This window comes from Saimiri boliviensis, chromosome 1 (assembly GCF_048565385.1).
Source record: "Saimiri boliviensis isolate mSaiBol1 chromosome 1, mSaiBol1.pri, whole genome shotgun sequence".
Classification (NCBI taxonomy): Eukaryota; Metazoa; Chordata; class Mammalia; order Primates; family Cebidae; genus Saimiri; species Saimiri boliviensis.
The window spans coordinates 124,786,743-124,799,397 of record NC_133449.1 but is presented as its reverse complement, the minus strand read 5'-3'; the positions used below and the strand labels follow the sequence as shown (position 1 = coordinate 124,799,397).

The window sequence follows — 12,655 nt, the reverse complement described above, 5'->3', positions numbered from 1 at the left end:
TCTAAAAATACTAGCTAAGAGATATTTTAAGTTTATTATGAATTTGAGTGAATACGTAGACTTTCCTCGACTTATTTACAGAATTTAGAGCAGTCTGTTTTCTGTGTTTTATTGCCTTGACACTTACCTTAATGCCTGCGTATTAGTGTCAGCTATGTTTTACCTTTTAGTGTGCACATACCTATTCTCTTATTTATTCTCTTTTATAATTCTGCTTACAGAGAGGCATTCAGTTTTTCAGAGCTGATTCAATCTGCAGTTAGTTTGGAGAGTAGACATTTGCTTTATAATAGGCTATAAATTTTGCTGTATCTAATTACTTAATTTTTTTTGTTTAAAATGCTAGTTTCTAATTAATGAGAAATCATTAAAATTTTATAAAATTTATTTTTCCAGGATTCCCTTATGAGAAGATTTTTTTTTCCTTTAAATGCATGTTTTAAGGCTATAAGTTAAAAATGGATGACAAAATACTCAATTACCTTTTCCCAAATGATAAACTGTTTATTCCCAATTATAAAAGTTTTCACAAAAAATCTAAGCAAAATACAAGTGGAAGAGGCATTATTCTAGATTTATTTTAGTCTAGAAAATTTTGCTTTAATTATTATCTTTATTTTTACTTGCCAGATGCCAGAGTCATATAAAATACTAATTAGCATCCTCTTGTTTTTGACTTCTTTCGAGAGAACTTTTTCTTTGTAATTGACATACAGCATGCCCCATTAATCTTCAGAGCTTATACTTTGGACCTAATTTTTTTCTGAAAATTAAATTACTTGTCTTTTAATGGCTTTAAAACTCAAAATGTACTTATATAATCCCCCATTTGAGCATCTTTAATCATTTAGCAGTTGCTTTCCCCCGACATAGTGATTGAATATAAATTGTCTTACTGGATCCTTGCATATCTTCAAGACAAATGACAAACACTACCTTGTTAACTGCAGCAGTTACTTTATTAAAGTGATAAAACCTTATCCTTTTAGGTCTATATCAAGTGGTTTAAATGTGTTTTGCTTCAACTTTACCTATTTTTGTAAAGGAGCTCAGAATAATATTCAGGACTTTGAGACAATAAAAGAGTGACCACATGGATTTCTGTTTGTGTAGGTTGCTAATACCGCCAGCAGTTTCAGATATTGTGAAGGGATAGCTGTCTTCTCTGAACACCTGATGGCTTCATCAGTTTATCAATAAAGAATATACATGCCTAACTGTACCCACTTTTGAGATCCTGATATCCTGATTACGTACTGATAGGTTCAGACTTTTATTTTGTTGATTAGGTTCTTTATAGGGAGGGCCATATTTGTTTGTGTAGAGCTATTGAAGATAGTAAATATGTAACATCTCTCTAGAACAATATTGCCCAGTAGAACTTTTTATGATGATAGAAATTTTCCTTATTACTTTTGAGCAATGTGGTACCCAATAGAACTTTTTATGATGATAGAAATGTTCCATATTACTTTTGAGCAATACAGTACCCATAGTGACACATGGCTATTGATTTCATGAAATGTGGTCATTGTGACTGAGGAGCTTAATTTTTAAATTTATTTAATTTTAATTAATAGTAATTTAATTTTAATTAGTCCATGTAGCTAATGGTTACCATGTTGGACAGCATAGCTTCTGGAAGCTTACAAGATAGTGGGACTCTACAGGAAAACTTTGTCTACTCTCAACACTTCTGACACCAAATGTATGTATTTTCCACACCAAGCAGTTTCTCAAATTTGAGACACCAACCTGGGTATTATACAGCTTATTGCAATTCTTTCAGTAGTGACCTGGAGTTAAAACAGATCTTATAGGTTAAGACTCAGTCCCACAAGACTACCCCTGACTTCAGATACCAATTATAAGTAGTGGATGCCCAGGTTACCCACAATTCTCTCTGAGCTGGCTACAGTAATTCTTCCGCTTCAATAATTTGTCTTCAACAGCTCACAGAACTTGGGAGACACTTTATTTACTATTACCAGTTTGTTTTTAAGGATATAAACTGTTACATGTAAATTTTGGTGCCACAAAACAAGTAGCACTTGAATAAAAATTTTCTCTCAGCAAGGCAGTTTACTTTCTGCAGAAAGGGTACACTCGCCAGCAGTTTGCCATGAGAGTAAACTGAACAAAGGACACAGCGCAATTTATATCTAATGCATCCGCTTTACTACTGTGTTCTGATTCCATCGGCTGGAACTGGACCTTCCAGGCTAGTCTGCACCCAGTTGGCTAACAGCTTAAAACTTTCCTAAATAGGTAAAGGCAGAGGAGAACAAAGGAAAAAAGGAAGTAACTTGAGGAAGTCTTAGAGAGGCAAAACTACTTCCAAATAAGGAAGAGGAATAAGCTATGATCTAAGACTTGCCTGGGCTTGTATAAGCATGTCAGGGCAAATATCTAGATTGAAGTGTAAAAACTAAGAACACTGGATATGCTTATTTCTTTAGTATGACTAACAGCTATTCAGGAGTATTAGCAAAAGGTCTAGAGTAAATTAACTTTTAAAGAAGCTATTAGTTACAATGAACTGAGAGGAAAACTTTGAAGAGGATCTTTTATTTATTTTTATTTTCTACATAATCAAACACCAGATAAAGTGGTAGAAGGTGCAGAAGGTCCCAGGCACAGGAGCATTTGTCCCTGTGGAGTCTGGGGTGCACCACCCTCCAGGCATGCAGATGTGTTCAGTGACCCAGAAGCCCTCCAGACACCATCATCTAGGGTTCTTATAGCAATCATGTGATATAGGCATGATTGATTAAATCACTGGCTATTGGTGATTGACTTACTTGCCAGCTTTCCCTTTCTACACTTCCCCTGAAGTAAGGTGTGGGAGTAAGGAGCTGAAAGTTCCAACCCACTAATCACTTGGTTGGTTCCTCTGTCAATCAGTCCCCCATCTAGAAGCTGTCCAGGGACCTATCAAGAGTCACATTATTAGCAAAAATTCATGTATGGTTGAAAAAGACTTAGAGGAACAAAAGATGTTCTTTTTGCCCTTGTTGCTCAATAAATTCTAAGGGTTCTTGGAGCCCTGTGCCCAGAACTAGGAAGGTGGACCAAATGTGTATTATATAATATCACAGGAAGATACACACAACTGGTAAAAGTACAAAACAGGAAAAACAATTGAGTGACAACTACACTGATGGGGGAGCCCAGAAGAAGGAATTTTGGTGAGGTTCAAAACATAGAAGATTTTTTTAAGATAGTATTTTAAGGATAGGAGAATTTTTAAAGATGGAGAAGAAAACACGGTTCTATATAGTTTTATAGTGAACTGAAACAAGGCAAGATTGCAACCACTTAGGTATTATCATCATTTATGTCTTATTTCTCTTTAAAAGAGAAGTAAATCATTGCCTTTACCTAGAGCTACATATCTTTCAATTCATTTTGGGTTTTGCTCCTATTTATCTCAGACTCCCAGGAATTAGCACAGCATTTGTCACATAATTGGCATCCGTACATGTTGAATTGAACAGGCCCTGAAGAGGCAGGTGGGTTTTTTGGTCCCCAGAGTTTTTCTGTTGGGTTATTTTGGTATTTACTTATTTTAAAATGGTAAAATTTAATGTCTAGCTAATAAATAATGGTATGGCCTGTGTTCTCTTAGAATTAGTGACTTAGTAATGAGAGTACAGTATATGTGGAAGGGGAAATGAAAGCATGTTAACAGTAGCATACATTAAAATTTGTGAGCCTTAGAGAAAGAAATCATATTTGAATTTTGAACACTTACTGAACTAGAATTGGCCTGCAATACTTTTTCATTATGAGTGTCATATAGGCATTTCCAAACAGCATACTATAATGCAATCACTGAAATCCTGTCTCACAACATAAAGCAAAATTTTACTCTAAAATAAAATAAGATGCAAAACACTGCAAAAGCCATTGCTACTACATTAATCTGCTCCATACTACACCTGAGTTGCTATGCATGTAAAACATCAATTGAGAATCATGTTAACTCTGTTAAGTTAGACGTTAACGAACTTTTTGTATTCTTTCTTTAGAAAAAATACCATTTCTGCTTTGTTCCGTCCTCTGCCTTAGCTTTGTTCATTGAAAAGTGTCATGAGAAATAGTTTATAATCTATAGTCTTGGGTGAGTTTGTGAATTACAGATGTTGTTTAACTTTTTTATTTCATCCTAGGTCCAGCAGTTTAAGCAGGATCCACGCCCAACAACATGTCTTCACTCTGTTTTCAATGTGCATACAGGAGATGAATTGCTCTCCTATGAGGAATATGGTCATCTTCAGGTAACAAGAGCTTATAAATTTTATTCTCCTTGTATTCTATAGCATAAAACAGTGATCCCCAACCTTTTTGGCAACAGGGACCAGTTTTGTGGAAAACAATTTTTCCACAGATGGCAGAGGGGCTGGATGGTTTTGGGATGAAACTGTTCCACCTCAGATCATTAGGCATTAGATTCTCAAAATTCATGGCCGGGGGCGGTGCCTCATGCCTGTAATCCCAGCACTTTGGGAGGCCAAGGCGGGTGGATCACAAGGTCAAGAGATCGAGACCATCCTGGTCAACATAGTGAAACCCCGTCTCTACTAAAAAGACCAAAAAAAAAAAAAAAATTAGCTGGGCATGGTGGCACGTGCCTGTAATCCCAGCTACTCAGGAGGCTGAGGCAGGAGAATTGCCTGAACCCAGGAGGCAGAGTTTGTGGTGAGCTGAGATCGCGCCATTGCATTCCAGCCTGGGTAACAAGAGCGAAACTCCGTCTCAAAAAAAAAAAAAAAAAAAAGAAGATTTGAGGCTATTTAAAAGTAATTTTTTAATTAGATTTTATAAATTGTTCAAAATAGAGGTATAAAATCAACCCTGCAATGGAGAAGAAAGTGAAATGCCAGCCACCAGGGCTGAGTTAATTGCTGCGATTGAACATTAAATCCAACTGAATTCTTGGTCCTCAAGCAAAAAGGGTAAATGGATAGATTACAATATTATTTCTGTACAAAAGAAGGAAGCCTACAATTCTTTTGGTGATAAAAGTGTGTATATGTTGTTAAATTTAGAAGAATTTCAACATTTAGGAACTAGGGGAAAAAGACAATTGACAGTGGTATAGTAGCAAATTAGTTTTGTTACATAGCTGTTCATTTCTTTTTTTTTTTTTTTTTTTTTTGAGATGGCGTCTCATCTCACTCTGTCACCCAGGCTGGAGTGCAGTGGTACAATCTCAGCTCACTGCAACCCTGCCTCCTGGGTTCAAGCTATTTCTCCCGCCTCAGCCTCCTGAGTAGCTGGGACTACAGGTGCATGCCACCACGCCTGGCTAATTTTTGTATTTTTAGAAGAGAGGGGGTTTCACCGTGTTAGCCACGATGGTCTCTATCTCCTGATATTGTGATCCACCCACCTCAGCCTCCCAAAGTGCTGGGATTATAGGCGTGAGCTGCCATGCCCAACTAGCAGTTCATTTCTTAATGTATCAGTCTTCAATAAAGCTAAAAAATGCCACTGAAATGTAATTCCAAAAGGTATTTCTGATGTTCATAAATTTTGTCTTATATAATAAATTTTATACCTATGATTAGAACACACTATGAGGTTTATATTTTGTTTTCATTTTTTCCCCCTCTCACATCTGTGTATTGTTTTTAGCTGGACATTTTGTTATCTTATTTCTAGGATACAAATATATTCTATTTATCTTTAATCAATTTTCTGCTCGTGATTTGATTCTCTGTCTTTGGGATAGAATACTTACTATTCATATATTCCTTACTAAATTGAGAGTATATCCTTTTTATAGTCCCTCTCTAGAGATCTCAAATGTCTTACTTTAGTATGTCTTCTCTAAACACAGAAAGTGCAGTGTTCTCATTTCTATGCAGCAGAAACTCTTGTACTTATTTGTAAACAGTTCCTTGGAGAATTAGTGTTATATGAATACATAGTTTCTCAACCTTAATCTTATGACTATAACAGAATCAGATTTTATGTGCTTTGCCTTGATAAATATGTCTACTATCAGATATAGGGTTTTTCAGAAGATAACAGCTCATTTATTTTTGTATCCCAGAATTCAGCTCAACGCTTTGCACGTAATTGGCCTTAGATAAATTTCGGTCAACCTGTTATGTGGCAGGCCACTTACAACTTGCCATGTACTGACATTTTCTCACAGAAGCATCGCAAAAGTCAGAGCAGAGAGCTCTTAGAGGTGTTCCTGTAAAAGGCTGCACATAGGAATGAAATTTCTTTGAAGTCATTTTTGACAGGCTAGTGTCAGTGTTGTAAGAGAACATCTGGGGGAGCCTGGCGGTGGGATGAAACCCTTCTCACCATGCAGCCATGTTTTAAGAATAGTCACTAAAAACTTAGTGTAAGTCTAAAAAAACCAAAACCAGAACACTGCATCTTTCTGTGTGGCCCATCTGGGCCATGACAAAACCCTGACACCCAATGGACTCTGAGCGCCAGGAAGTCAGGAGACATCCAGGATCAGCCTGGTTCCTGAGCAGACCTCCACCTGTGGCAGGTCCTGGGCTGCTTTGCCCAAGGCTTCCAGGTCACCAATAATTTTCTGCCCCAATTTTCCATCTGTCACTCAGTTGGGCTGGAGGAGAGTCATGGGAGACATAGCCACTCTGCCTATTAGAGGGTAATAATCTATGTTAGAATTCTGTGGGAACAAAATCACACCTTGCTTTCTCTTTGTTTTTAACTCAGGTTTACAGTTTCCTGGCTGAGTGAAGTTTTTCACTGCCTTTTTTTCCTTATTATTTAATAACAGTTTTATTGAAAGATAATTCACGTAACATGTAATCCACCTATTTAAAATATATGATTTGATGGGTTTTAGTACATTCAAAGTTTTTCAACCATTATCACTACCAATTTTAGAACATTGTCATCACTCCACAAAGAAACCTGTACCCATTAGGGTGCAAAAAAAAAAAACCCTTGTATTCCATGTATTCTCCAAAACCCCCCAGCTCTAGGCAGCAACTAGTCTTTCTGTCCCTGTGGATTTGCCTCCTCTTGGCATTTCATATACATGGAATCATATAATTCAAGATCTTTTTGTGATTGGCTTTTTAAATTTAGAGTATGTTTTCAAGGTGTGTTGGTCAGGATTCTCCAAGGGGACAGAACCAATAGGATGGAGAGAAGGACAGAGAGAGGGAGGAAGGGAGGGAAGAAGACGTTAGAGGAATTGACCCACGCAATTTGGGAGGCTGAGAAGTCCCACAAGAGGCCATCTGTAATCTGGAGAAGCAAGGATCCTGCTAATGTGGCTTGGTCCATATCTGAAAGCCTCAGAACCATACAAGCCAGTGGTTTAACTTTCTGTTGGAGAATGAAGGCCCGAAAGCCCACGGGGCCACTGAAGGAAGCCCTGGAGACAAAAGCTGGATAACCTGAAGTTCTGATGTCCAAAAGCAGAAGAAGAAAGGTGTATGAGTGCAAGAATTCACTCTTCCTCTGCCTTTTTGTTCCATCTGGGTGGCCCCCAGTCAATGGGGTGGTGCCTGCCCACCTTGTGGGCAGATCTTCCTCAGTCAGCCAACTCACATGCCAGCTTCCTCCAGGAACATCCTCACAGATGTGCCCAGAAATAATGCTTTTCCAACTGTCTAGGTATCCCTTTATCCAGTCAAGTTGACATCTAAAATTAACCACATAAGGGTTGTCCCTTTTGTGGTATGTATGTTTCCTGCTTCCTTACCTGAGACAATTCAAAGGTCCCATTCAGGATTCTGAGTATCATTTTCGTTACAGTGGATATTGGTATTTTTGTTGTTTAGATCATGAAATATCTATTTTTAATCACTAAAATAATACCTCATTTGTTCATAAAACGAATTTATTCGTAAACATGTTTTAAAACATATGCTATACCATTAACATTAACATGTTCCTGCAGTTATTTACAGAAATTCTGTATTTGCTAAATATAAGGCTGTTTTCAAGATGCACTGACTATCGTTTCTGGTGTACTGGCATCATCATAATGTCTTGCTTGCCAAATAACTTTTTTCATTTACATGTATTTGAGATGGATAGACATTCATACTGCTTGTGGGGCAAAACTATTCCAAAGTAGAAGTACTTTAGACCCAGCGCTTGAAAATAAATCTTAAAGATCAAATGATATATTCTTTTTTTTTCAAAGTCCTTTTTGCCATGTAAAGAAAACAAATGATGTAGAAACAGTTGTTAACAGTTTTATTTGAAGCCATTTCCCTAATCCAGTGTTATCCATTACAGTGAATTTGAGGATTTAGAATTTTACATACAAAGCGGGGATTTTATTATGAACTAAATTCACAACACCTTTATTTCACAGTAGGAATGGAAATAGTTTTATGACACTATTAGAGGAAATGACTTGTAATTTTAGCCTTAATTAATTAATGTTATAACTTGTTTTGGTTACTTCCTTTAACCTTTTAATGTTGCTGTTTGTTGCAGATAAATGCAGTGTCACTCTATCTTCTTTACCTTGTGGAAATGATTTCCTCAGGACTCCAGATTATCTACAACACTGATGAGGTATGATTTCCCCAAATTTTCTACTACAAAATTTCACCTCTGAAAATAACTATTTTTTTTTTTTTTTAGTTTTCACATCTTATTTTTAGTTGCCAAAAAATGAATTCCTATTACATTTATATAATCAGATAATAGAGATTGGCTATTCAGTCAAAAAATCTTTGTATCTACAATACATCACACTTTGAAAATGAACACAATATATAATAAATTATAAAACTTGACTCCCATGAAGGCTCTATTTTAGGTCATCTAAAATAAAAACATGTAACTTTAAAAACATTTTAGTAACAATGAAAGCAAAATAGCATTTGCAGATTTTCTCAACTATTGTCTTTTTTAAATTAACATCATTGCATTTTGTAACTTACCCTTTCAAAAGTAAAGAGAAACTTTTATCCTATTATATTATATTATTTTTATTTGTATGATCTCAGTAGGGTTCTTCATGTTTTTCAAAAGACAAATACCATGTTCTTATTGTTATTAGGAAAATTGTGAAGAATTCATATCCCAAAGATGAGAAGCATTTTTTTCAGAGGCATTAATGCTTGAACAAACACAAAGGCACATGGGCTGACATACTTTGAAATGTGCCACAGTGGGAGCAAAAAGCTTTTATTATTTGGTACATGCAGTGAGAACTCTGTGAAAGAGTAGATATACTATATATGCTTGTTATTATTCCTTTCCTGTGATCCATACAGGGAGAACAATTCAATCATACACTCAACACCAAAATCATCATTGGGCTGTGCTGAGGGTGCTGTGAAATAGGTACATGTAGCCCTGCCCTCTAAGTTTATACTCTCATATACTTTTATGAGTTTATAATCTTACACAATAAATAAATTCTATTTAGAAGTGAAGATAAATAATGAAGAAATTATGATAGTAAGAAATTAAGAATAGCCATTATGGTTTCTTCTATTTGATTTATCAAAGAATTCTGTTTTCATTTTATCAAAATTGTTGTTGTTAGTTGTTAGTGTTTATAATATTGTGAAGTGGGATTATTCAAGCATTTGAGGTAGGGGAGGAGCTGGGAAACTCCTGTTTTAGACCAATCTTAAGGAGTATGCCAAAATATAAAACAAATAAAAGAGACATGACTCTGACTGAGAAGAGGAGGCCTTCCAGAACCAGCCCATTTAGCTTCTCATTTTTTTCACCAATAACATCTCCAAAGCACTGGGAGATATATCCCAGATCCCTGTGGAACATGGTATGATAACCATTTACAATTAGTGGAACTAATATTGCTTGCAAGTGCTTTCACTCTAATGTTACTGGAGGTAAAATGATAAGAGTTGAAATTGCCTTAGTTAGCAGTGGCTTTGTTTTGTTCTATATATATTTGAAACAGTGTATTACTCTCTCTGCCCAGGCTGGAGTGCAGTAACACCATCTCAGCTCATTGCAGCCTCAACTTCCTGGGCTCAGGTGATTATCCCACCTCAGTCTCCTCAGTAGCTGGGACTACAGATGCACACCACCATGCTCAGCTAATTTCTTTGGTATTTTTAGTAGAGGTAGATTTTACCATGTTGCCCAGGCACGTATTAAACTCCTGGGCTCAAGCATTCAGCCCACCTCAGCCTCCTAAAGTGCTGGGATTATAGGTGTGAGCCACTATACTCAGCCTTGTTTAGTAATTTACTTTTAACTTTGAAAGTTTGACTTTTTGCTTTCTCATATATGTCATAATTCATTTTATGCTTTTATTTCTCAACTGCCATTTTTCATGTATATTATATTGCTTTAATCTTTCCATTTGGTTTTATATGGCTTATGTATGCTTTAAAATTTTTGGATATTTCCTTTCTTTCTTAAACTACTTTTTAAAAAAATTTCTTATTTGTGTTTTTTCTTGGCCTTATGGTTTTTATTTACTATATGTGAAGTTTTTATGTAGCTAATTATCGGTAGACTTTAATATGTACACTTAAAAATCCTAGAGTAATAAAACACGTCATTTCTGCTCACCATCTTTATCCTTGAGATTCTATATAATGTGTTGGACCGTATGGAGAGTCTGTAAATGGACCTGCATAGAATCTTTCAGTGAATGAAATATCTTTCATCTAAAGATTTCAGAGAATTTAATTCTTTGAAATAAATTTCAAAGTCAAATTTAATTCTTTGACTTTGAAGCCTTTTCTTTTCTAACTGTATCTTAGGCTCTGGGTTGGCTAGTTCTTTAACCCTGTCACATCTTCAGTTTCTAGTTACATTCACATTTTAAGGCAATCTAAGAACCCAGGATGTCAGTGGGATTACCATTTATTTCCTTCTCTATTTACTATAAGATTTAAAATTTGCAATAATGCTTACTTTTCTTAGGATTGAAGAATTCAGGGTTTGGAAATATATGTATGCATGCACACACACACACATACATACACACACATATGTAATGGAATATAGGTACTGCATTGTCTGGACTTTAGGGTTTTTGAGAAGCCTTTCTTTTGCAGCTCATCGTATCTTTATGGTTTTTCTTGTTTTTATAAACTTCGAATCTATACTGTAGTTCCTCTGGGAGAGGGCTGTGGTCGTAAGGATCATGTGCATGCTTACAAAGGGCCTGTGAACCTACTGAGTGGCCATGCTTGTGGTGATGAACTTTGCTGGAGAATGTATTTCCTAAGGGCAGGAACAGTAGTGTATGCTAGTTTTCTAACATCTTTCATTACCCACACAGGTGTACCGTGTTTCCTTGGTATCAGTATTTCCTAGTGTCTATGCAAGTCTTGCTGTGTACATTGGTCATATTCATTTTTTATTAGAAATAAAAACTTTTGAAAAGACAAAAGTTCTGTAGTTCTGCCCTTGTACTGCTGTTTGCTTTCTTTAGAGAGAAACTCATCATATATGTTAAACTTAGACCTAAATATAAAGTTTACTAAGTCAGCCCTTCTGTCTACTAGTGGAGATAACTGATTTACATCTGTTGGAGGGGGGCAAAGTAATAAACTGCTACATGGCATTCCATGTCTCATTTCATGACATTCTCCATTAATAAATTTTCTAAAAGTAGATTCATAGAAATAAGAAGGAAATCATTTAGAAGTGGGTCCAGAGAAACTTACTTCATTTAATGTCAAAGTACCCCCTCAAATTTGTATATCAATGAAGTTTTGTTTTTTTGTTTAAGATACTTTTTTGTGTCTCTTATGGAAGTTGTTAAGTGCACATTTAGGTTGCAAACCTTATAATAAAAATTGTACACAAAACTGTAGGTGCTTGTTCAACATAAGACCTGTGGAAGTCTCCTTTATGGACTCATGTGTCATTTACTTTTTATTTTGCAAAGATGTTTTCTATCATATGACCTAGCAGCTCTTTTCAATTATATCGTGTTTCAGATTGGATGACACATGGAATTGCTCTCTTACTGTATTAGTCATCCTTTGCTGTGTTACAAACTACCTCAGAACTTAGTGGCTTAAAAGATTAAACATTTATTATTTCACAGTCCATGGGTCAGGAATATGGGAACAGCTAAGTTGGGCGGTGCTGGCTTGGGGTCTCTTATGAAGCTGCACTCAAGGTGTCAGCTGGATCTGCAGTCATCTGAGGGATTTACTGAGGCTGGAAGACTGGCTTCTGAGATAGCTCAGTCATATGGCTGTTGGCAGGAAGCCTCAATTTCTCCCCAGCTGTTATTAGCAAGATGCCTCTCCAACTGAGCTGCTTTGAGTGTCCTCACGACATGACAGGTGGCTTCCTCTTGAGCAAGGGATCCAAGCAAATAAGATAAAAAATACAGTGATTTTTATGACCCAGCTTCAGAAGTCACACTTACACAATGTCCTATTAATTACACAAGTCAGCCCTATTCATTGTAGGCAGGAATTACACAAAGGCTTAGAGATACTAGGATTAGGAATGACTGGGAGCCAGCCTGCTATTTTTAGGAGTGCTTTTTAGTTGGACTTTGTTAGAGATATTTTTTAAGATGGGATTTTTTTTCCTTGTATACTAAGACTTTTAAAGATAGGTATTTTTTTCTATTATTAATTTCTATTACTATTTACTAAATTGTTGTATACTTGTTTTCTCTTTAAAATACTAAATTATTTTCTGGCTTTTATTTATTATATGGAAGCGTTTT

The 12,655-nt window shown here is 36.0% G+C and overlaps 1 protein-coding gene across 7 annotated transcripts in view; it reads left to right on the top strand.

Annotated features, from left to right (window-relative positions):
- Positions 1–12,655, top strand: part of PHKB (phosphorylase kinase regulatory subunit beta) — a 240,968-nt gene that overhangs the window by 56,239 nt on the left and 172,074 nt on the right. For all 7 annotated transcript variants that reach the window (XM_010347818.3, XM_003937248.4, XM_010347819.3 and 4 more), the window contains 2 exons: positions 4,173–4,280; positions 8,458–8,538. In XM_010347818.3, coding sequence (XP_010346120.1) covers positions 4,173–4,280; positions 8,458–8,538 — 189 coding nt within the window. The remainder of the gene's footprint in view (positions 1–4,172; positions 4,281–8,457; positions 8,539–12,655) is intronic.